At 38.5% G+C, this 27,408-nt stretch overlaps 1 protein-coding gene and 1 non-coding gene across 3 annotated transcripts in view; one reads left to right on the forward strand and one right to left on the reverse strand.

The window, feature by feature from the left end:
• NUBPL (NUBP iron-sulfur cluster assembly factor, mitochondrial) overlaps positions 1-27,408 on the reverse strand; it is a 312,393-nt gene that overhangs the window by 178,871 nt on the left and 106,114 nt on the right. For both annotated transcript variants that reach the window (XM_055361333.2, XM_004055061.5), the window contains exons 5-6: positions 21,484-21,523; positions 21,304-21,394 (exon numbers count right to left, since the gene is read on the reverse strand). In XM_055361333.2, coding sequence (XP_055217308.1) covers positions 21,304-21,394; positions 21,484-21,523 — 131 coding nt within the window. The remainder of the gene's footprint in view (positions 1-21,303; positions 21,395-21,483; positions 21,524-27,408) is intronic.
• LOC115930749 (U6 spliceosomal RNA) lies at positions 1,604-1,710 on the forward strand. The gene has a single exon (XR_004067349.1). It is a non-coding gene; the product is annotated as a U6 spliceosomal RNA (small nuclear RNA).

The raw sequence follows: 27,408 nt of genomic DNA on the forward strand, positions 1-27,408 counted from the left end.
GGGGTTTTGCTATGTTGGCCAGGCTGGTCTCAAACTCCTGACTTCATGATCTGCCCACTTCAGCCTGCCAAAGTGCTGGGATTACAGGCGTGAACCACTGCGCCTGGCCCAATGATTTTCTTAATGATGTCCACGAACTCATCTGCTGCCTCTTGGCTGGCAGAAACTGCCTCTCCTGTGACATTGATATTTTTTTAAGGGAAACCTCTTCCTAAAATTATCAAACCATCCTTTGCTGGCATTAAATTCTCCACCTTTAGATTCTTCAGCTGTCTTTTGCTTTAAGTTGTTATATAATGACTTCATTTTTTTCTTGAATAATATTAGAGTCTACAGGCATGCTTTACTATAGCAATCCTGCACTCATACATAAGCTGCATTTTCAATACAAAGTAAAAAGGTATTTGGCAAAACGTGCAAGGTTTTCATGCCTGATAACGTAGCTGCAGCAACAACTTCACAAATTTTCTTATCTTTTCTCACAATGGTCCTTAGGTTGGATTCATTTATCTTCAAATGGCAAGCAACTGCAGCTGCAGACTTCATTCTATGGTACATATGAAGCAATTCAACTTTTTTTTGTAATGTCGTGATTTTCCTCTACTTCAGAGCCTTCCAGCATCACTAGTGGCACTTCACATGGTCCCATTGTGTTATTCAAGGTTCACGGTATTATGTTAAACACAATGAAAAATACATGAAAACTCCAAAACATAACTTTTTACTGTAATAATTGATTGGAGAAATGAACTGCTCACGCAGAGATCATTAGCACACAGCATTTTAAGTGGATACTCACAACACTTGAGCTCACCACAATAGCAACAGGAGGTAGCTAACAAAATTATCACAGCAGTACAGTATGTAGTACAGTGAATTTTATGCAGTTATAACGTAGTACTACATCTGTACATTTGTTTACATTTCTCTTGACTGCTAATGGCACCATGCATAGTGTGTAAGTTTTGTATGCATAAGTTTTGATAAATTTTAACTTTTATAATAGATTTTTGTATACTTTAGGTAGTACACGATAAAATACACTAGTATCAACATATATTTTATGGATTCATGACATATGTGATGTTTTATTAATTTTTTGATATTTCTAAGATACATGGTTCATCTGCAAGTTTTTTCAAGTTGTTCCAAATCTGCAAAAAATTTTCCAATGTGGTTAACTGAAAAAAATCCTCATATAAGTGGACTCAAACAGTTCAAACACAGTTATACAGGAAACTCAAAGTCATTTATGCCTGAATATGAGATACACAATGAATTTTTTTTTTAAAACAGGGTCTCACTCTGTTGCCCAGGCTGGAGTGCAGCAGCATGATCACAGCTCACTTCAATCTCAAATTCCTAGGCTCAACCAGTCCTCCCATCTCAGCCTCCCAAATAGCAAGAGTACTGGTACATGCAACCATGCCCAGCTGTTTTTTATTTTTTGTAGAGATAGAGTCTTGCGATGTTGCACATGTTGGTCTCAAACTCCTGGCCTCAAGTCATCTTCCTACCTTGGTCTTCCAAAGCACTGGGATTACAGGTGTGAACCACAGTGCCCAGCCATACTGAATAATATTTTAGTATGGGCAGATCCCAAGTGCTCACTTCAGCAGCACATATACTAAAATTGAAATAATACAGGGAAAATTAGCATGGCCCCTGCACAAGGATGACACATAAATTTGTGAAGCATTCCATGTTTTTATGAAAAGCAATAGCAAATGCTGGCGAGGATATGGAGAAAAGGCAGATCCCAAATTATTCATTGCGTGTCTGATGCTCAAACTTAACTGGGCATCCTACATATTACCTGGCAACCCTGCTCCCAGTGTGTGATACTTTGATCCTTGACATTTTTATTGCTTTGCTAGAGACCTGATTTTCCTCACATAACCTCATTTCCAAATTCTTTTATTTTTTAGAAAAGCCTAAGTTTCTAATATCCCTCCTCTGAACACAACCAATTTATCCATCACTTTTCACACCTTTTCTTCTACCAGCTACTGAATTGCTTCTTCCTCATTCCAGGTGGTTTTCATATTTGATCTCTCCAATTTTACCCAGTCTCCTGATCCCTCTTTGACTACCTGTCTTTCTTGAAACCAGGACTTCAGTGTTCCACTCATTAATTCCCTGGATATTTTTCTCCTTTGGACTTTCTGCCACACCAGTTATTAATCCTAGATCTAACAAAAGGTTTACCCATGTCACCTTGCAGGCTTCAAAGAGTTATTGGAAACAGTCATAAAAACTTGGCAAAAGTAAAAATTTTGATATTCAGCATCCAGTAGGCCTTTGCTGCTACATAGGGGTCCTATCATTCATCTCCTCATCTCTCTTTTTTTTAATTCCTCTGAAAGCAGTTAAAAAAAACTGCCTCTGTACCATTGTATGCCTAAGCCTGATTTTAGACCCACCAGCATTAGAGTCACCTGGAATAATCTAATTAAAATGTGAATTCCTTGGCCATACCTGGGACCTACTGAATAAAAATCTTCAAGTGGGAGAGTGGAATAGAAAGCCTATAAATTTGAATTTTAAATCAGTTCTCCATGTAATTTTCATGAACACTAAAAACTGTGCATCACTGCTCTATTGAATAAATGCACCATCTTTTCCCGTCTACTGGGAAGAATACCTTTTGTTAACCTCTTTTTAGTGTCAGGTAGGATGGGATTACTTTATCTGCCCTTTTTTTCTATTCCAAACACAAATTTGGAAGAACTTCTTTTTCAAAAATAACTTACCTCTCTGACCTTTAATCCTATTCCTTTTTGCCTTTTTCATAATTTTTTAAAACAATCCTCTCATTTTCTATAATTTTCACTGCCTCTTCACTGAATCCTTTCACCTTGTAAAAGGTATGGCTGTCCTCTTTAAGAAAAAAAAAGGCGGGGAGGAGCCAAGATGGCCGAATAGGAACAGCTCCGGTCTATAGCTCCCAGCGTGAGCGACGCAGAAGACGGGTGATCTCTGCATTTCCATCTGAGGTACCGGGTTCATCTCACTAGGGAGTGCCAGACAGTGGGCGCAGGCCAGTGGGTGCGCGCACCGCGCGCGAGCCGAAGCAGGGCGAGGCATTGCCTCACCTGGGAAGCGCAAGGGGTCAGGGAGTTCCCTTTCCGAGTCAAAGAAAGGGGTGACGGATGCACCTGGAAAATCGGGTCACTCCCACCCGAATATTGCGCTTTTCAGACCGGCTTAAAAAACGGCGCACCACGAGACTATATCCCACACCTGGCTCGGAGGGTCCTACGCCCACGGAGTCTCGCTGATTGCTAGCACAGCAGTCTGAGATCAAACTGCAAGGCGGCAGCGAGGCTGGGGGAGGGGCGCCCGCCATTGCCCAGGCTTGCTTAGGTAAACAAAGCAGCCTGGAAGCTCGAACTGGGTGGAGCCCACCACAGCTCAAGGAGGCTTGCCTGCCTCTGTAGGCTCCACCTCTGGGGGCAGGGCACAGACAAACAAAAACACAGTAGTAACCTCTGCAGACTTAAATGTCCCTGTCTGACAGCTTTGAAGAGAGCAGTGGTTCTCCCAGCACGCAGCTGGAGATCTGAGAACGGGCAGACTGCCTCCTCAAGTGGGTCCCTGACCCCTGACCCCCGAGCAGCCTAAGTGGGAGGCACCCCCCAGCAGGGGCACACTAACACCTCACACGGCAGGGTATTCCAACAGACCTGCAGCTGAGGGTCCTGTCTGTTAGAAGGAAAACTAACAAACAGAAAGGACATCCACACCGAAAACCCATCTGTACATCACCATCATCAAAGACCAAAAGTAGATAAAACCACAAAGATGGGGAAAAAACAGAACAGAAAAACTGGAAACTCTAAAACGCAGAGCACTTCTCCTCCTCCAAAGGAACTCAGTTCCTCACCAGCAACGGAACAAAGCTGGATGGAGAATGATTTTTACGAGCTGAGAGAAGAAGGCCTCAGACGATCAAATTACTCTGAGCTACGGGAGGACATTCAAACCAAAGGCAAAGAAGTTGAAAACTTTGAAAAAAATTTAGAAGAATGTATAACTAGAATAACGAATACAGAGAAGTGCTTAAAGGAGCTGATGGAGCTGAAAACCAAGGCTCGAGAACTACGTGAAGAATGCAGAAGCCTCAGGAGCCGATGCGATCAACTGGAAGAAAGGGTATCAGCAATGGAAGATGAAATGAATGAAATGAAGCGAGAAGAGAAGTCTACAGAAAAAAGAATAAAAAGAAATGAGCAAAGCCTCCAAGAAATATGGGACTATGTGAAAAGACCAAATCTACGTCTGATTGGTGTACCTGAAAGTGATGTGGAGAATGGAACCAAGTTGGAAAACATTCTGCAGGATATTATCCAGGAGAACTTCCCCAATCTAGCAAGGCAGGCCAACACTCAGATTCAGGAAATACAGAGAACGCCACAAAGATACTCCTCGAGAAGAGCAACTCCAAGACACATAATTGTCAGATTCACCAAAGTTGAAATGAAGGAAAAAATGTTAAGGGCAGCCAGAGAGAAAGGTCGGGTTACCCTCAAAGGGAAGCCCATCAGACTAACAGCGGATTTCTCGGCAGAAACCCTACAAGCCAGAAGAGAGTGGGGGCCAATATTCAACATTCTTAAAGAAAAGAATTTTCAACCCAGAATTTCATATCCAGCCAAACTAAGCTTCATAAGTGAAGGAGGAATAAAATACTTTACAGACAAGCAAATGCTGAGAGATTTTGTCACCACCAGGCCTGCCCTAAAAGAGCTCCTGAAGGAAGCGCTAAACATGGAAAGGAACAACTGGTACCAGCCGCTGCAAAATCATGCCAAAATGTAAAGACCATCGAGACTAGGAAGAAACTGCATCAACTAATGGGCAAAATCACCAGCTAACATCATAATGACAGGATCAAATTCACACATAACAATATTAACTTTAAATGTAAATGGGCTAAATGCTCCAATTAAAAGACACAGACTGGCAAGTTGGATAAAGAGTCAAGACCCATCAGTGTGCTGTATTCAGGAAACCCATCTCACGTGCAGAGACACACATAGGCTCAAAATAAAAGGATGGAGGAAGATCTACCAAGCAAATGGAAAACAAAAAAAGGCAGGGGTTGCAATCCTAGTCTCTGATAAAACAGACTTTAAACCAACAAAGATCAAAAGAGACAAAGAAGGCCATTACATAATGGTAAAGGGATCAATTCAACAAGAGGAGCTAACTATCCTAAATATATACGCACCAAATACAGGAGCACCCAGATTCATAAAGCAAGTCCTGAGTGACCTACAAAGAGACTTAGACTCCCACACATTAATAATGGGAGACTTTAACACCCCACTGTCAACATTAGACAGATCAACAAGACAGAAAGTTAACAAGAATATCCAGGAATTGAACTCAGCTCTGCACCAAGCGGACCTAATAGACATCTACAGAACTCTCCACCACAAATCAACAGAATATACATTTTTTTCAGCACCACACCACACCTATTCCAAAATCGACCACATATTTGGAAGTAAAGCTCTCCTCAGCAAATGTAAAAGAACAGAAATTATAACAAACTATCTCTCAGACCACAGTGCAATCAAACTAGAACTCAGGATTAAAAATCTCACTCAAAGCCGCTCAACTACATGGAAACTGAACAACCTGCTCCTGAATGACTACTGGGTACATAACGAAATGAAGGCAGAAATAAAGATGTTCTTTGAAACCAACGAGAACAAAGACACAACATACCAGAATCTCTGGGATGCATTCAAAGCAGTGTGTAGAGGGAAATTTATAGCACTAAATGCCCACAAGAGAAAGCAGGAAAGATCCAAAATTGACACCCTAACATCACAATTAAAAGAACTAGAAAAGCAAGAGCAAACACATTCAAAAGCTAGCAGAAGGCAAGAAATAACTAAGATCAGAGCAGAACTGAAGGAAATTGAGACACAAAAAACCCTTCAAAAAATCAATGAATCCAGGAGCTGGTTTTTTGAAAGGATCAACAAAATTGATAGACTGCTAGCAAGACTAATAAAGAAAAAAAGAGAGAAGAATCAAATAGACACAATAAAAAATGATAAAGGGGATATCACCACCGATCCCACAGAAATACAAACTACCATTAGAGAATACTACAAACACCTCTACGCAAATAAACTAGAAAATCTAGAAGAAATGGATACATTCCTCGACACATACACTCTCCCAAGACTAAACCAGGAAGAAGTTAAATCTCTGAATAGACCAATAACAGGAGCTGAAATTGTGGCAATAATCAATAGTTTACCAACCAAAAAGAGTCCAGGACCAGATGGATTCACAGCCGAATTCTACCAGAGGTACAAGGAGGAACTGGTACCATTCCTTCTGAAACTATTCCAATCAATAGAAAAAGAGGGAATCCTCCCTAACTCATTTTATGAGGCCAGCATCATTCTGATACCAAAGCCGGGCAGAGACACAACCAAAAAAGAGAATTTTAGACCAATATCCTTGATGAACATTGATGCAAAAATCCTCAATAAAATACTGGCAAACTGAATCCAGCAGCACATCAAAAAGCTTATCCACCATGATCAAGTGGGCTTCATCCCTGGGATGCAAGGCTGGTTCAATATATGCAAATCAATAAATGTAATCCAGCATATAAACAGAGCCAAAGACAAAAACCACATGATTATCTCAATAGATGCAGAAAAAGCCTTTGACAAAATTCAACAACCCTTCATGCTAAAAACTCTCAATAAATTAGGTATTGATGGGACGTATTTCAAAATAATAACAGCTATTTATGACAAACCCACAGCCAATATCATACTGAATGGGCAAAAACTGGAAGCATTCCCTTTGAAAACTGGCACAAGACAGGGATGCCCTCTCTCACCACTCCTATTCAACATAGTGTTGGAAGTTCTGGCCAGGGCAATCAGGCAGGAGAAGGAAATAAAGGGTATTCAATTAGGAAAAGAGGAAGTCAAATTGTCCCTGTTTGCAGACGACATGATTGTATATCTAGAAAACCCCATTGTCTCAGCCCAAAATCTCCTTAAGCTGATAAGCAACTTCAGCAAAGTCTCAGGATACAAAATCAATGTACAAAAATCACAAGCATTCTTATACACCAACAACAGACAAACAGAGAGCCAAATCATGAGTGAACTCCCATTCACAATTGCTTCAAAGAGAATAAAATACCTAGGAATCCAACTTACAAGGGATGTGAAGGACCTCTTCAAGGAGAACTACAAACCACTGCTCAAGGAAATAAAAGAGGATACAAACAAATGGAAGAACATTCCATGCTCATGGGTAGGAAGAATCAATATCGTGAAAATGGCCATACTGCCCAAGGGAATTTACAGATTCAATGCCATCCCCATCAAGCTACCAATGACTTTCTTCACAGAATTCGAAAAAACTACTTTAAAGTTCATATGGAACCAAAAAAGAGCCCGCATTGCCAAGTCAATCCTAAGCCAAAAGAACAAAGCTGGAGGCATCACACTACCTGACTTCAAACTGTAGTACAAGGCTGCAGTAACCAAAACAGCATGGTACTGGTACCAAAACAGAGATATAGATCAATGGAACAGAACAGAGCCCTCAGAAATAACGCCGCATACCTACAACTATCTGATATTTGACAAACCTGAGAAAAACAAGCAATGGGGAAAGGATTCCCTATTTAATAAATGGTGCTGGGAAAACTGGCTAGCCATATGTACAAAGCTGAAACTGGATCCCTTCCTTACACCTTATACAAAAATCAATTTAAGATGGATTAAAGATTTAAACGTTAAGACCTAAAACCATAAAAACCCTAGAAGAAAACCTAGGCATTACCATTCAGGACATAGGCGTGGGCAAGGACTTCATGTCCAAAACACCAAAAGCAATGGCAACAAAAGACAAAATTGACAAATGGGATCTAATTAAACTAAAGAGCTTCTGCACAGCAAAAGAAACTACCATCAGAGTGAACTGGCAACCTACAACATGGGAGAAAATTTTCGCAACCTACTCATCTGACAAAGGGCTAATATCCACAATCTACAATGAACTCAAACAAATTTACAAGAAAAAAACACACAACCCCATCAAAAAGTGGGCGAAGGACATGAACAGACACTTCTCAAAAGAAGACATTTATGCAGCCAACAAACACATGAAAAAATGCTCATCATCCCTGGCCATCAGAGAAATGCAAATCAAAACCACTATGAGATATCATCTCACACCAGTTAGAATGGCAATCATTAAAAAGTCAGGAAACAACAGGTGCTGGAGAGGATGTGGAGAAATAGGAACACTTTTACACTGTTGGTGGGACTGTAAACTAGTTCAACCATTGTGGAAGTCAGTGTGGCGATTCCTCAGGGATCTAGAACTAGAAATACCATTTGACCCAGCCATCCCATTACTGGGTATATACCCAAAGGACTATAAATCATGCTGCTATAAAGACACATGCACACGTATGTTTATTGCGGCATTATTCACAATAGCAAAGACTTGGAAACAACCCAAATGTCCAACAAGGATAGACTGGATTAAGAAAATGTGGCACATATACACCATGGAATACTATGCAGCCATTAAAAATGGTGAGTTCATGTCCTTTGTAGGGACATGGATGAAATTGGAAACCATCATTCTCAGTAAACTATCGCGAGAACAAAAAACCAAACACCGCATATTCTCACTCATAGGTGGGAATTGAACAATGAGATCACATGGACACAGGAAGGGGAATATCACACTCTGGGGACTGTTGTGGGGTGGGGGGAGGGGGGAGGGATAGCATTGGCAGATATACCTAATGCTAGATGACGAGTTAGTGGGTGCAGCGCACCAGCATGGCACATGTATACATATGTAACTAACCTGCACAATGTGCACATGTACCCTAAAACTTAAAGTATAAAAAAAAAAAAAAAAAAAGAATTGTAAGACGGCAACTTCAGCATTAAAACCCAAGCTTGATGCCCTGTGTAGTAACATGCCCATGAAGCCAGCCTTGCTGATTATATTAAAAGATTCTTCTCCAATGGAAAAAAAAGAAAAAAAGGAAAAAAAGGCTTTAATTTAATATACCACTCCTCCTTAAGCTACCATCCTATTTTCCTTTCCTTTCCCTCACCCAGCCCCCAAATTCTTGAATGGCCTATTTTAGAATACAATACTCTCTATATAGGTAGAATACACCTCTACCTACATAGTATTGTTATAAATGTATTCTTAAACCCCTGTAATCTTTTTTCATTCCCTATTCTAGTTAAGGTTTACAAATTTCCACCGAACATCTATTATTCCCTTGCCCTATCTCAATCCTTGTTCTCCCTGACCTATCATTCTTAAAACTCTCCACACCAGTGATTCCCAAACTTGTCCACAGACTGGAATCAGGTGGACAGTTCCAAAAGTGATAATGCCTGGGTCACATGCCCAGGATTTGTAATTTAATTGGTCTGAGGTGTGAGCTGAAATTTGAAAATTGTTTAAAATCCCTAGATGATTCTAATATACAGATATGTTAGAAAACCATTGCTCCAAACCTTTAATCTTCATGACATTAGTGTCCTTAGTTTTTTCCTACCTTTTGAACTACTTTTTTTCCTGTTTACTAACTCCTTTTCATCCCACTAAATCACACACCTCCAAATATGAATGTTAACCAAAGAGAAGTCCTCAATTCATTACTTTCCCTTACTATAATCAACATTAATTCAAGCCATGACAGAAGAGGCGTCTCACGGATAATGCTGGTAACAATGTTGATACCTATTGTAACATCAACAAATCTAATACACCACTAATTATAAGATGCATCATTATTTTGTGTAGCACTAAACGAAAAAAACACCTAAGATAAATTGGGGTCTAATAGGAGAATCCTACATAAAGCTAGGATTCCAAAGGACTACATCATCTTAAACCAAAGATAAATAATACATAAATCCACAATTTAGAAAGAAATCTCTCAACTTGGGCCGTGGCAGAGGGGAGAAAACACCTCCTTAACAACATGAACCACCAGTTGATATACATGCAGCTTTCCGATCTGTATTCATACCACCAGAGTGGTCCCCAAAACTTCTAACGGATAATTAAATTGAAAGTGCCTCAGGTTAAAGCATTCCAGGTGACTGCAAAAACGATACAAAACCTTTCTGAAAGGACCCCACTTCAATACAGGGATAAAGCAATGCTGAAAAGCCATCAATGCAAAATGCATCTTAATTGAAGATAAGTTAAAATGTGAAAAAAAGAAGTATATCCAGATAAAATAAAATAATTACAAAACCCATGTACATGACACTAGGTTTCCTAAGCATATGACACATATTAACTCATTTAATCCCCATGATGAGGTAACTACCATCAACCCCATTTACAGATGAGAAAACAAAAGCTCAGAGAAGTTTCTGCCCAAGGTCACACAGCTATTAGATATTGAAAATGGAATAAACTCAGGCAGATGTGACTTCTGAGTCCATGCCCTTAGCTATTGAGCTATGGATGTAATTCTGGAAAGCATCAATATTTAAGGGATAGGCAAGAAAAATGACCCAAAGATATCAAGGAAATTATGAAAACTGCCAGAGAAAAAAACACCTTACTCACAGAACAACTAAAGAAACTACTACTATGGTAGTAGCAGTTGAAGGCCAGAGGACAGTGGAACATCATTTAAGACTTGAATTTAAAATGTCAATTCAAAATTCTATATGCAGTGAAAATAAGGAGGGAAAAATAAAGACATTTCCGATAAATAAAAGTTGAGAAAATTCATCACCAGCAGACCCACACCATAAAAAAAAAACGAAAGGAAGATTTTTAAGATAAAGAAAAACAGTACCAGATTAAACTCAGATCTAAAGAAAAATTGAAAAGTACTGAAATAGAAAGTGTGTAGGTAAATAAAAAAGATTGTTTTGGCAGCCGGGCGCGGTGGCTCACGCCTGTAATCCCAGCACTTTGGGAGGCTGAGGCGGGCAGATCACGAGGTCAGGAGATCGAGACCATCCTAGCCAACATGGTGAAACTCCGTCTCTACTAAAAATACAAAAATTAGCTGGATGTGGTGGCCTGTAATCCCAGCTACTTGGGAAGGCTGAGGCAGGAGAACTGCTCGAACCAAGGAGGCGGAAGTTGCAGTTAGCCTAGATTATGCCACTGAGCTACAGCCTAGTGACAGAGTGAGACCCTGTCTCACAAAAAAAAAAAAAAAAAGATTGTTTTATTAACTAGCTTAAAAGATGACTAAATAAGTTTTATAGCACTGTATGTGAGATTTATAATGGATGTATAGTTAAAATATATCACAATAAAATACAGGAGATGGTGAATGGTACTGTATTGTTACAGGGTGCTACAGTTTGGATAGATGTCTCTCTAAACCTCATGTTGAAGTTGTAGCTCCAATGTTGGAGGTGGAATCTAGTGGGAGGTTCTTGGGTCATGGAAGAGGATCCCTCATAAACAGCCTGGTGCCATCCTTAAAGTAATGAGAGTTCTCACTCTATTAGTTTCTACAAGAGCTTGTTGTCAAAAAAAAAAAAAAGGAACCTAGCACCTCCTCCCCGCCTCACTTCCTCTCTCTTGTCATGTGATCTCTGCATATACTGGCTCTCCTTTGCCTTCCACCATGAGTGGGAGCAGCCTGAAACCTTCACCAGAAGCAGATGTTGGTGCCATGCTTCTTGTACAGTCTGTAGAACCATGAGCCAAATAAACCTCTTTTCTTTATAAATTACCCAGCCTCAGGTATTCCTTTATAGCAACACTAAATGGACTGAGACACAGCATTCTTAACTTCATATTAAATAGCACAATATTAACTTTTCTTTAAGAAGACTGTGATAAGAAAACATATTATAATCCCTAAAGCAGTCATAGAATAATAATACCAAAAGAGATAGATAGCTAAGGAGCTAATGGAGAATTTAAATGGAATTCAAGAAATATTTCATTTATTCAAAGAACATAAGAAAAAAGAAAAAAACAGATGAAACATATGAGGAAAAAATCAAAATGGTAGACTGAAACCCAACCATTAATAATTATACTAAATGTAAATAAACTAAGCATTCCAATTAAAAGGCAAAGATTATCAAACTGGATAAAACAGTAAGATACAACTAAATGTTGAAATCAAGAGACTCACTTTAAATATAATGAAATAGAAGGTTAAAAGTAAAAGAATTAAAACATTCCATGAAATTATATGCATAAAAAAAGCAAATGTGGCTTTATTAGTATCAGATAAAGTAGACTTCAATATGAAGAATTTACCAGAGATATAGAGGAGTATTTCATAACAACAAAAGGGCAAATTCACCACGAATACATAACAATTCAAAACATATGAGAGTATAACAGAACTCCAAAATATATTAAGTAAAAATTGAAATAGAGAGAGAAATGGGCAAATATACAATCATACCTGGAGATGTTAACACTCCTCTCTCATTAATTTATACAGTAACTAGACAAACAAATCAATAAATCAAAAAATGTGAACAACTCTGTCAACCAACCTGACCTAAATCATATTTAAAGAACATTAACCAAAATAATTTTAAAATGCAGTCGTTCCAAAAGCGTATGAAATATTCACAAAGATGGATCGCATGCTGGTGCTGGTCCACAAAAAGAAAATCTCAAAACATTTTAACACTGAAATATTACAGAGTGTATTCTCTAGCCAAAACAAAATTACACTAGAAATCAATGCCATTAAGTTATTAAGAAGATCTTCCAATGTTCAGATATTAAACAACATACCAAAAATATTTGTAGGCAAAAGAAGGAAATTAGAAACTACTTTTAACTGAATGACAATGAAAACACCAACGTATCAGAATTTGTGAGTTTAAGCAAAGCCTAAGAGATAAATTTATAGCCTTAACTGCTTGTATTTAAAAAAAAATTTAAATCAATTATTTAACTGCCTACCTTAAGAGCTAGAAAAAGAAGGGTATATTAGCCTGATATAAATGAAAGGAAGGAAATAATAATGATAAAAGCAGAAACAATGAAATAAGAAACAAACATGATAGAAAAACGTCTAAGGGTGAAAAGTCAGTTTTTTTGAAAAAAACCAGTAAAGTTTATAAACATCTGGCAAGAACAATCAAGAATAAAAGAGAAAAATAAACAAATTACTAACATTAGAAATAAGGAGGGAACACTGCTACATCCCATATCCATTTAAAAACATAAGAAAATATTATTAACAAATTTCATGTGTACATTATACAATTAAAGTAAAAGAAACAAATTCCTATAAAACACAATTTAACATAATTAAAACAAGATAAAATTTAAAATCTGAATAGAATTAGTCATCAAAAATGTTCTCCCAACCCAAAACAAAACAAAGCACGCCAAGCCTGGGTTTCACCGATAAATTCCTTCAAATACCAACATTTAAACCAAAGCTAATAAATTTTTTACACAAGATATTTCACAAAACAGAAGAGGAAAGTACTTTCCAACTTACTTTTTCAGGCCAGGCTAACTCTCATATAACACTTGAAAAAAATATTACAAGAAAAATAAATTACAAACCAATATTATTCACAAACACTATTGCAAAAGTCTAACAAAATATCTGCACTAGCAAATTCAATCCAGCAATGTAGTAAAAGCACAGTTGGCCCACCATATCCATGGGTTCCACATTCATGAATTCAACCAACTGCAGATAAAAAATATTCAGAAAAAAAATGGATGGTTACATCTGTACTGAATATGTACAGACTTATCTTGTCATTATTCTCTAAACAATTCAGTATAATAACTATTTACACCGTATTAGTTATTATAAGTAATACAGCGATTATTTAAAGGGAGGCTGTGTGTAGGCTGTATGCAAATACCACATTCACCACTTTATGTAAGAGACTTGAGCCTTCATGGATTTTGGTACCTATAGAGTTTCTGGAACCAATCCCCCACAGATACTGAGGGACAACTATAATTACAATATTACTCATTGTAATTAAAATATGATCAAGAAAACATTAACATCAGAAAATCAGTCAGAATAAATAACCAAATTAAAAAGAATAAAGGAGAAAAATTATATGATCATTTCAATAAGTGGTGAGGGAAAAGCATTTGAAAAAATTCAACATTTATGATTAACAATAAAAACTTTCAAGAAACAAGGAAACAGGAAGGAACTTCCTAACCTGAGAGAGGGCATGCTACAGCTATCATCTTTCATAGCAACAAAATACTTAATGTTCTTCCCCACCAAAATCAGGATAAAGGCCAGGATGTCTCTTCTAATTCTGTGTTCAACATTATACTGGCAGTAAGTAAGGGCAATAAGAATACCAGAAAATAAAATTTAAGGAATGGATTGAAAAGGAAGAAATTAAGCTGTTTTATTTGCAGACAACATAAATGTACACACAAGATACTAATACAGTTACTAAACAACTACTAGATTATTAAAATTTAGCAAAGTCACAGGATTCAAGGTTAATGTACAAAAATCAGTAGTATATGTTTCTGTACACTAGCAACAAACAATTTGAAATTCAATACTTAAATAACAATTCAATTTACAAGATGATCAAAAAATATAAATTACATAAAAGATATATCTAACAAAAGAAGACCTATATGCTAAAAACTATAAAACATTACTCCAAGAAATTAAAGAAGCTCTAACAAAATGTAGGAAAAGGTCACAGATTAGAAGACTCAATGTTGTCAGAATCTCAATTCATCCAAAATTGTTCTATATATTGAATATCATCCTAATAAAAGTATCAACATGCTTTTCTGCACAAATTGAATCTAAAATACATAGAAAAATAAAAGAAACTAGAGCAGCCAAAACAATTGAAAAAACACAGTTGGAAAATGCACATTTCCTAATTTTAAGCCTTCTATAAAGCTATAATAATCAAGACAATGTGGTTTTACAGTAAGGATTAAACAAACAGATCAATGGAACACAACTGAGTATCCAGAATAGATGATACACATAGGGTTAATTGATTTTTATCTAATATATAAATAAATTCAGGGAAAGGGAAGTCTTTCAAACAAATGATGCTAACATAACTGTATAAACTATAAAAAATTATAAACATTGACCCTTATTTCACACATAAAAATTAATTCAAGATGTACAAGACAGAACTATAAAGCTTTGAGGACATAAGAGAGAGAGAGCAAAGCAAGATGGTGGAATAGAAGGCTGCAAAAATTGCGCCCCGCCCCCAACGCAGGAACACCAAATTTAACAACTCTCTACACACATACACAAAACCTACATAAGAACCAAAAATCAGATGAGCACTCAGAATACCTGGTTTCAATTTTATATTACTGAAAGATACACTGAAAAGGTCAGGAAAGACAGTCTTGAATTGTGGTCTCCACCCTTCCCCCATCACCCAAGAGCTGTGTGGCACAGAGAATCTGTGTGCTTGGGGAGGGAGAATGCAGCAACTGTGAGACTTTGCACTGAACTTTGTGCTGCCCCATCATAGCAAAAAGCAGAACCAGGCTGCACCTACCTGATGCCTGCACACAGAGGAAGCATTTGGACTGGCCCTAACCAGAGGGGAATCGCTCATCCCAGAGGTCGGAACCTGAGTTCCAGCAAGCCTCAACACCACGAGCTGGAGTGCTCTGGATTCTAAATAAACTCCAAAGGGAGTCTAGGCTACAAGGACTGCAGCTCCTAGGCGAGTCCTAGAGCTGAGCTGCACTCAGAGCCAGTGGACCAGGGAAGCACACAACCTACTAAGACACCAGCCAGGGCAGCTAATGGAGTGCATGCTCCAACACTCCCCCAACCCCAGGCTGCACAGGTCGTGGCTTCACAAGAGACCCTTTCTTCACTTCAGGACAGGAGAAGGAAGAACAAAGAGAACTTTGTCTTGCATCTTGGATACCAGCTTAGCCACAGTAGGACAGGGCACAGAGTAGACCTGTGAGGACCCCACTCCAGGCTCATGGACGACATTCCTAGACACACCCTGGGCCAGAAGGTAACCCGATACCTTGAAGAGAAGGACCCAGTCATGGCAGGACCAACACCTGCTGAATAAAGGGCCTCTGGGCCATGAACAACCAGCAGCAATGCCCGGGAACTACACCACGGTCCTTTGGGTGAGACTCTGAGATGTGCTGGCTTAAGGTAAGATACAGCACATTCCCCACTGTGGTAGCTACAATGACAGACTTCATCTACTTGATAAAAGCAAAGGGAAAAGTAAAGGAGACTTTGCCTGGCACCTTAGGTGCCAGCTCAGCCACAGTGGGGTGGAGCACCATGTGGGGTCCTAGGTCCCTTGGCTCTTGGATGGCATTTCTGGACCTGCTCTGGGCCAGAGGGGAGCCCACTGCCCTGAAGAGTGAGTCTCAGGCCTGACAACCTTCACCACGAGCTGACTGAAGAGCCCTGGGGCCTTAAGTGAACATCAGTGGAAGCCTAGAAGTATGCCCTGTGGGTCTGTAGTGCTGGTGGCCACAGAGTGAGGCTCCTCTGCCTGTGGAAAGAGGAGGAAAGAATGGGAAGAACTGCACCTCATGCTTTGACTGCCAACTCAGCAGCAGTATAACAGAACACCAGGTAGACTTCTAAGGTTTCTGACTCCAGTCTGTGGCTCCTAGATGGCATCTCTGGACCCACCTGGGGTCTGGGAGAACTCACTGCCCTGAGGAAAGGACACAAGCCTGTCTCGCTTTGCCACCTGCTGATCGTACAGCTACAGGGCCTTGAGCAAACATAGTCAGTAGCCAGATAGTGGTAACAGCAGGACAAGACCCAGTGCTGTGCAGGCTTCAGGTCTGACTAGCGCAGTCACAGTGGTAGAGGACACAGGGGTGCTTGTGTCACCCTATCCCCAGCTTTAGGTAGCTCAGAACAGACAGAGAGAGATTCTGTTTGTTTGGAAGAAAGTAAGGGAAGAGAACAAGAGCCTCTGCATGGTAATCCAGAGAATTCACCCACATCTTGTCCAAGACCATCAAGGCAGTACCTCTGCACGTCTGCAAGAACCAAGCATTACTAGGTTTGGGGTGCCCCCTAAAGCAGATACAACTTAGATCACAACACTCAAGTCCTCTCAAATATCTGAAATAAGCCAGACATAGAAAGATAAACATCACATGTTCTCACTTATCTGTGGTACCTGAAAATTAAAACAACTGAACTCATGGAGATAGAGCATAGAAAGATGGTTACCTGAGGATGTGAAGGGTGGTGGGGGTGGAGGGAATGGGGATGGCTGATGGGTACAAACAAACAGAAAGAATGAATAAAACCTAATATTTGCTAGCACAACACGGTGACTGTAGTTATAGTAAAAAATAATTTGATGGTACATTTTAAAATAGCTAAAAGAGTATAATTCAATTGTTTGAAACACAAAGGATAAATGCTTGAGGGGATGAATACCCCATTTACCCTGATGCAATTATTACTCAGTGCCTGTCTGTATCAAAATATCTCATGTACCCCATAAATATACTAATCTACTATATACCCATAAAATTTTTAAATTAAGAATTTTAAAAAAGAAAAAAAATAAATACATTCTTTTTTTTTTTTTTTTGAGACGGAGTCTCGCTCTGTCACCCAGGCTGGACTGCAGTGGTGCAATCTCGGCTCACTGCAAGCTCCGCCTCCTGGGTTCACGCCATTCTCCTGCCTCAGCCTCCCGAGTAGCTGGGACTACAGGCGCCCGCCACTACGCCCGGCTAACTTTTTTTGTATTTTTAGTAGAGACGGGGTTTCACCTTGGTCTCGATCTCCTGACCTCGTGATCCGCCCGTCTCGGCCTCCCAAAGTGCTGGGATTACAGGCGTGAGCCACCGCGCCCGGCCAAAATAAATACATTCTTATCATTATAACCTTGGGGTAAACAGGCAAAGATTTCCTAAAGAGGATACAAAAAGCACTAAGCATAAAAAAGATAAGAAATTGGAATTCATTAAAATTCAAACTCCAGCATAAAAAGACAAGCCACAGACTGGGATAAATACTCCCAATATCTATTACCTGACAATGGACTCATAGCCAAAATACGTACAAATTCCTACAACTCAATTACTAAAAAAAAAAAAAAAAAAAAAAAAAAATTAAAAAATGAGTAGAAGACTTGAACAGACACATCACAAAAGAAAATATGAGATCTAATACACATGTGGAAAAGGGCTCAATATTATTGATCATCAGGGAAACACAAATTAAAACCATAACAAGATACATTTTATATCTATTAGAATGGTTAAAAGTAACGAGACTGAGAACACCAAATGTTAACAAAAATGTGAAGCAACTGGAAAACTTCTGAACAACTGTAAAAGTATTATAGAGGTATTATTCACAATAGCCCAAAACTGGAGACCACCCAAATATTCATCAACAGAAAAAAAATAAAACATTTTATTATATTCATACAATGGAATCCTACTTAGCAATAAAGAAGACCCAACTACTATTATATGCAACAATAAACATGAATTTCAAAAGCCTTAGGCTAAGTGAAACCATATAAAAAAAAAGCTACATCCTGGACGGTTGCAGTGGCTCACGCCTGTAATCCCAGCACTTTGGGAGGCCGAGACGGGCAGATTACCTGAAGTTGGGAGTTCAAGACCAGCCTGACCAACATGGAGAAACCCCGTCTCTACTAAAAATACAAAATTAGCCAGGCGTGGTGGCGCATGCCTTGTAGTCCCAGCTACTCAGAAGGCTGAGGCAGGAGAATTGCTTAAACCTGGGAGGCGGAGGTTGCAGTGAGCCGAGATGGCACTATTGCACTCCAGCCTGGGCAACAAGAGCGAAACTCTGTCTCAAAAAAAAAAAAAAAAGCTACATCCTGTATAATCCTATTCATTTGAAATTTTAAAACATGTAAAACTCACTACGGTGACAGAAATCACAATGATTGTCTATGGGTATGGGATGAAACAGAAGGGGACCCAAGGAAACTCTCTTGGAGGACTGAAATGCTATTTAGTTTGATTGGGTTATGATTACATAGGTATATATATTTATCAAAAATCACTGAATTATATACTGAAAATCTATGCATCTCATTGTATGCATAATTTTAGCTCAACAAAGTATTGTCAGGGAGAAAAAGAAAAAAACAAAACAACTTTAAACCAGACTTACTCTAGTTCAGGATATCAGAATGACCACAGTATTTTTCTTCTCCCCATAAATGGGTACTAGGAGGGAACATGAGAGGATGTTCTGGATCACTGGTATTGTTCTAGTTATCTTGTTCTAAATGATGATTATATAGGTGTTTCAACTTTGGGATAATTTATCTAATTATACTCATGATTTGTACATTCTTCTGTATATATGTTATATTCAATTGTTTAAAATGAGCCAATGAATCAGGTACAAAAGTTCTATCTAGCTACTGAATTTTCATTAAGGATGTTAAATTTACCAAATAATGGTTTGGTTTCTAAATCAAAACAAAAGTGAAAACACTCCTTAGCTCTGATGATCTGCATTAGTCCCAGTGTAGGCCTAAAATACCAGCTTTTCAGCTCCCAATAAAATGCACACATGAAAGTGACTTCACGAAAGACTGTAAGATAGATATACTCTAGGTAACCTCAAAGCATCCCAATAAAATATGAATCCATTTTCTTACCCCATCTTTATCTTGATATTCTATAGTATGTTTGCTGAAAATGTATCCACCATGCTTCTCAAAATAAACTGTAACTTTTTTTTTTTTTTTTTGAGATGGAGTCTTGCTCTGTCACCCAGGCTGGAGTGCAGTGGCACGATCTCGGCTCACTGCAAGCTCCGCCTCCCGGGTTCACGCCATTCTCCTGCCTCAGCCTCCCGAGTAGCTGGGACTACAGGCACCCGCCACCACACGGGGCTAATTTTTTTGTATCTTTAGTAGAGATGGGGTTTCACCATGTTAGCCAGCATGGTCTCGATCTCCTGACCTCGTGATCCACCCATCTCGGCCTCCCAAAGTGCTGGGATTACGGGCGTGAGCCACCACACCTAACCAATAAACTGTAACTTTTATACAATTTATGTGTCAGAGAGCTTGTTTTTGCCAAATCTTCATTTGGACCTCTGCTAGACTACCAAATTCCCTGAATATTTTTTGAGAATAACAACATGTAAAATCTGATGACTGAAGTGTTGTGAAGGTAGCTAAATTCAAAAATCAAAAATATATAATGCAGGCAATTAACACAACTATTCTATATTCTCTGATAGTATTTAGAAGTAGAGAAAACAGAGGGTGGGTTAATCAAGACAAATAAAGGTCAAGGTCACAAAGGAATTGGTGGGGATGGGGTGGTTTGGGGATTTTAAATGAAATCACTAACTAGGGGATCTGACAGTAAAAGAGGAGAAAATGAAACCAAGAGACTTAAATGACTAGGACCAAAAATCAAACAGCACATTTATCACAATTCAAGCAGCAAAAGTGGTAGAAAGGCAAGATGTTATAGTGAAAAAAGAAGAGTTTCAGAGTTCAAGACAGATTTCATCCACTTAATTGTATACCTGAAAATGAATATAGCAGTATCTACCATTAGAATTATCAACCTATTGCATGGTGCCTGACCCAAAGTAGAATCTGAATAAATAAAAGGTAACTGTTATAAGTTGATGAAGTAAATGCAAATTACTTTTAACTTTTACCTAGAAGACAATTACAAACTCACATCTACTGAGAAAAAAATAAAACTTATTCCAAGCTAACTATAAATAACATATAGCCCAACTGATATTTTTAGATTATCCAATCAAATGTTCTCTTCTTTTCTTAAGGCTAAATTAAAGTTGATTGGACAGATATTACACATGCAAATATATAACCATATATACTCAAAACAAAATTTTACTTTTTTCTGGAGCAATTTTAAATCACAAGTACATTGGTTTATATAATTTTTTTCTACATCTGTAGAATTTCTACACTGCCCTTATAACTCAATATTGACCACAATGAGATTAATCACAAATCTAAAGAAGGAAGATAACTTATAAAAATAGATTTGGTCTTCTTACTGCAGACACAGCCAAAGCAAGAAAACAGTATTAAGTAAGACAATAGAATTTTTAGTACTCACAAGCAATGGGAAAGATTAAATCATGTTAACAGTGAAGTTTGGTCTTGGCACCACATTAACTCATTAAGTGCCATATTACACATTATACATTCATCCATCCCATCAACTGATTCCTGAATGCAAATTTTAACAATTCTCCAATCAGCAAATGTATTAACCACAGCTTTGCCAATGATAAAACGATATTTAAAGCAATATTCTTACCTGCCTCAACAATTTCTCAATGGCCGACATTACCATAAGGCCTCTCCAAACTACTGGTTCACTTTCTTCAACCAGAAAGCCCATAGACATACTGCAACAGTAACATAAAAATACAACTAATTTGTATAAATTAATCAACATTATTCTGAAAAGTAACATTAAAAATATATATATGCTCACCAAGCAATACCATAATTCAAGAGAGGCCTCATTAGGTTGCCTGGAAAAAAAAAAATCCTCTCTTTTAGAACAATAAAACACAATACATAAACATTCTGAATTGGGTTTTTTTTTCATCTTTTTAAAAATTTTTTTTAATTAACAAAAATTGCATATGTTTACGGGGTACAACGTAATGTTATGATACATGTCTACATTGTAGTAGAATAATAATAAGTAAATAAATAATAAACCATGCTAATTAGCATTCCACATCACCTCACATATTCTTTCTTTGCAGTAAAAACATTTAAAGTCTACTCTTTTAACAATGTTGAAATATACAAAAAATGATTGTTAACAATAGTCGCCATGCTGCGCAACAGATCACTAGAACTTATTCCCCCTGTCTAACTGAAACTTCGCACTACTTGACTAACATCTCCCCTTTGCCCATCCATCCTTCCAGGATCAAAGAATACCAAACTGGAAATACAAATAGGCTACTCATATTGTGCAATTTAACTTTCAACTAAATATAACTCAATTTGCAACAGTTTAAACATTATACCAAGCATACTACTACTATTTCCAATAGACACAACATTGATAAATAGTTGGGACATAATTATATTAAGAAATACTTCAAATACAATTTTAAATATGTTTCTAAAAAACAGCCTCAATACCAGGCACAGTGTGAGGCCAAGGTGGGTGGATTACTTGAGGTCAGGAGTTCTAGACCAGCCTGGCCAACATGGTAAAACGCCGTCTCTACTAAAAATACAAAAATTAGCTGGGCACGGTGGTGCAGGCCTATACTCCCAGCTATTCAGGAGGCTAACATGAAAGAATCGCTTGGACCTGGGAGGCAGAGGTTGCAGTGAGCCCACATTGTGCCACTGCACTCCAGCTGGGTGACAGAACAAGACTCTGTCTCAAAAAAAATAAATAACCTCAATAAAACAACTACAATTTTAAAATGTTTCTAAAAAATAGCCTCAATAACTAATTTTGTCCACCAATTTTATTCATATACAAAGATACGTAAACATATAAATTATATATATGCTAATCTAATATGTGCATACATGTATGTGTATATTTGCATGCACACACACACACACATATCTAATCAGTCCTTCCTACACTGGAGTGTTACTACTTATTTGTTCCTTTACTTAGCTTAAAAAGTATAAAAATCCACAAAAGTAGAAAAACTCAATTTTGAAATCTGAGATGAAAAATTGCATTAATCTGTAGAGAAAAGCAATCTATTGCTTATAGTGAAGTAAAAAAATCCTTTATATAGTCAACAAATGATTACAATAAAATATAATTTGTTTTATCAAACTATCTATGCAATCACCTTCCCACTCACTCTTGCTTTCATATCCTACTTCTCTACCATAACAAATATGATTTGGACAAGTATTGGGCAAAAAGTCTAGGACAAAGTCATAAAACCTAGGAGTATCCTGTTTTCAGATTTCAAGATATGTTCTTCAGGGTTTTTCCCCTCTGTCAAGAGACTGAGACTGAAAACTGTGTAAAGCATATATGCGTGGATTATATAAGAAATCCTCTGCCATATTCCATTCATTGAATCCCTACTCAAAGAAAAAGCCGTGGTCCTTCATTAAAGGAATACTCAATGAGTGTATGTTTATAGTTTCCTTCTTTAATTTCTGGCTAAACTAACTAGCTCAATCGCCCCATACCTAATTTGAAAGCACTATTTTTCTTCTATGTGATTTTCTCAATTCTTTCCAAAGCATCCAATTATAACCTTTCACTATCATGGTTGGCAATATTTTTGGCCATTTTCTTCAATTACCATATGAATACAGATTAAAGAATCTGAATTATCACATGCTTTTTCACCTTTGATCTGCTAAAACGGTGAGTTACACTAAGAGATTTTTCCTAATTTGGAAACAAACTTGCTTTCCTGGATTAAACCCAATTTAATTATAATGCAGTTATTTTATAGAATGCTGAATTTGGTCTGCTAATATTTGCTTAACGTGATATCAGTATGTCAAAGAGATATCTGCACTCCTATGTTTACTGCAGCACTATTCGCAATAGTCAAGATATGAAATCAACCTAAATGTCCAACATTAGATGAACGGATAAAGAAAATTTGGTATATAGACACAATAGAACACTATTCATCCATTAAAAAGAATGAAATCTAACTAACTAGGGAGGTGAAAAATCTCTACAACGAGAATTACAAAACACTGCTCAAAGAACACAGAGATGAGACAAATAAATGGAGAAACATCCCATGCACATGGATAGGAATAATCAATAACATTAAAATGGCTATATTCCCCAAGGCAATTTACAGATTCAATGCTATTCCTATCAATCTACCAATGACATTCTTCACAGAACTAGAAAAAACTATTTTAAAATTCATAAGCAACCAAAAAATAGCCCAAACAGCCAAGGTAATCCAAAGCAAGAAAAACAAAGCTGGAGGAATCATGGTACCCAACTTCAAACTATACTACAGGGCTACAGTAACCAAAACAGCATGGTACTGGTACAAAAACAGGCACATGGACCAACGGAACAGAATAAAGAGCCCAGAAATAAGGCCACACAACCACAACCATCTGATCTTCAATAAAGCTGACAAAAACAAGCAATGGGGAAAGGATTCTCTATTCCATAAATGGTGCTGGGATAACTGGCTAGTCATAAGTAGAAATTGAAGCTGGACCCCTTTCTTACACCATATACAAAAATCAACTCAAGATGGATTAAAGACTTAAATGTAAAAGCCAAAACTATAAAAATCCTGGAAGACAACCTAGGTATTATCATCCTGGACACAGGAATGGGCAAAGATTTCATGACAAAGAAAGCAAAAGCAATCACAACAAAAGCAAAAATTGACAAGTGGGATCTAATTAAACTTAAGAGATTCTGCACAGCAAAAGGAACTATCAACAGAGTAAACAGACAACCTATAAAATGGTAGAAAATATGTGTAAGCCATACATCTGACAAAGGTCCGATATCAAGCCTCTATAAGGAAGTTAAATTTACAAGAGAAAAACAACCCCATTAAAAGTGGGCAAAGGACATGAACAGACACTTCTCAAAAGAAGACATACATGCAGCCAACACACATATGAAAAAAAGATCAACATCACTGATCATGAGAGAAATGCAAATAAAGACCACAATGAGATACCAACTCACACCAGTCAGAATGGCTATTATTAAAATATAAAAAAATAACAGATGTTGGCAATGTTACGGGGAAAAGGCAACACCTACACACTGGTGATGGAAGTGTAAATTAGCTCAACCATTCTGGAAAGCATATGGTGATTCCTCAAAGAGCTAAACACAGAATTACCATGCAACCCAGCAATCCCATTACTGGGCATATACCCAGAGGAATATAAATCATTCTACCATAAAGACACATGCACACAAATGTTCTCTGCAGCACTATTCACAATACCAAAGACATTAAATCAACCTAAATACCCATCAATGACAGACTGGTTAAAGAAAATGTGGTACATATACACCATGGAATACTAGGCAGCCGTAAAAAAAAAAAAAAAAAAAAAAAAAAAAACAAGATCATGTCTTTTGCAGGAAGATGGACGGAGCTGGAGGCCATTATCCTTAGCAAACTAATGCAGGAACAGAAACCCAAATACCATGTGTTCTCACTTACAAGTGGGAACTAAATGATAAGAACTTAGGGACACAAAGAAGGAAACAACAGACAGTGGGGTGTACTTGACGGGAAAATCGGAGGAGGAAGAGAGCAAAAAATATAACTATTGAGTACTAGGTTTAATATCTGGGAAATGAAATACGTACAACAAACCCCTGTGACATGTGTTTAGCTAAGTAACAAACCTTCATATGTACTCACAAACATAAAATAAAAGTTTTTAAAAAAAAGAAAAGGAATGAAATTCTGTCATTTTCACAAACATAAATAAGCCTGGAGGACATTAAGTGAAATAAACCAGACACAGAAATTCAAATACTACATGCATTAACAATAAGGTATTGTGTATCTCAAAATAGCTTACAATATTTTAAATGTTCCCACAACAAGGAAATAATGTTTGAAGTGATTAATCTGCTCATTACCCTGATTTAATTATGATACAATGCAATACATATACTGACACATCAAATTGTGTCCCATAAATATATGCAATTATGTGTCAATTAAAAATAAAAATAAAGCCAGGCACAGTGGTGCATGCCTGTAGTCTTGGCTACTCAGGAGGCTGAAGTTCGAGAGTCAATTGAGCCCAGGAGTTTGAGTCCAGCCTGAGTAACATAGTGAGACCCCATCTCTAAAAATAAAATAAATAAAATCATTTTAAAATTTAATAAATAAGGAGCAGGGCAAGATGGGCAAATAGGAACAGTTCTGGTCTGCAGCTCCCAGCGAGACCAATGCAGAAGGCAGGAGATTTCTGCATTTCCAACTGAGATACCCAGTTCATCTCACTGGAACTGGTTAGACAGTGAGGGCAGCCCACTGAGGGTAGGCAGAAGCAGCGTGGGGTGTCACCTCACCTGGGAAGTGCAAGGGGTTGGGGACCTCCCTCCCTTAGCCAAGGGAAGCCCTGAGGGACTGTGCCATCCGGCTAAGCTACTAGGCTTTTCCTACAGTTTTTGCAACCTGCAGACCAGGAGATTCCCTCAAGTGCCTACACCACCAGCGCCCTGGGTTTCAAGCAGAAAACTGGGCAGCTGCTTGGGCAGACACTGAGCTAGTTGCAGGAGTGTTTTTTTCATACCCCAATGGCACCTGGAACCCCAGTGTGACAGAACCGTTCACTCCTCTGAAAAGGGGCTGAAGCCAGGGAGCCAAGTGGTCTTAGTGAGTCCCACCCCTACAGAGCCCGGCAAGCTAAGATCCATTGGCTTGAAATTCTTGCTGCCAGCACAGCAGTCTGAAGTCAACCCGGGACAATAGAGCTTGGCGCGGAGAGGGGCATCAACCAATACTGAGGCTAGAGTACGTGGTTTTCCCCTCACCATATTAAGGAAGCCACCAGGAAGTTCAGACTGGGTGAAACCCACCACAGTGCAGCAAAGCAGCTGTGGGCAGACTGCCTCTCTAGATTCCTCCTCACTAGGCAGGGAATCTCTGAAAGAAAGGCAGCAGCCCCAGTCAGGGGCGTAAAGATAAAACCCCCATCTCCCTGGGACAGAGCACCTGGGGGAAGGGGCAGCTGTGGACGCAGCTTCAGCTGACTTAAACATTCCTGCCTGCCGACTCTGAAGAGAGCAGGGGATCTCCTAGCACTGCATTCGAGCTCTGCTAAGAGACAGACTGCCTCCTCAAGTGGGTCCCTGACACCTGTGCCTCGTGACTGGGAGACACCTCCCAGCAGGAGTTGACAGACACCTCATACAGGACAGCTCCAGCTGGCATCTGGTGGGTGCCCCTCTAGGACGAAGCTTCCAGAGGAAGGAACAGGCAGCAATCTTTGCTGTTCTGCAGCCTCTGCTGGTGATACCCAGGCAAACAGGGTCTGGAGTGGACCTCCAGCAAATTCCAGCAGACCTGCAGAAGAGGGGCCTGACTGTTAGAAGGAAAACTAACAAACAGAAAGCAATAACATCAACATTAACAAAAAGCACGCCCATGCAAAAAACCTATCCAAAGGTCATCAGCATCAAAGATCAAAGGTAGATAAATCCACAAAGATGAGGAAAACCCAGCGCAAAAATGCAGAAAATTCCAAAAACCAGAATGCCTCTTCTCCTCCAAATAATCACAACTCCTCTCCAGCAAGTGCACAAAACTGAACAGAGAAGAGTATGACGAATTAACAGAAGCAGGCAGAAGGTGGGTAATAATAACAAACTCCTTTGAGCTAAAGGAGCATGTTCTAACCCAATGGAAGGAAGCTAAGAACCTTGATAAAAGGTTACAGG

This window comes from Gorilla gorilla, chromosome 15 (assembly GCF_029281585.2).
Source record: "Gorilla gorilla gorilla isolate KB3781 chromosome 15, NHGRI_mGorGor1-v2.1_pri, whole genome shotgun sequence".
Taxonomy (NCBI): Eukaryota; Metazoa; Chordata; class Mammalia; order Primates; family Hominidae; genus Gorilla; species Gorilla gorilla.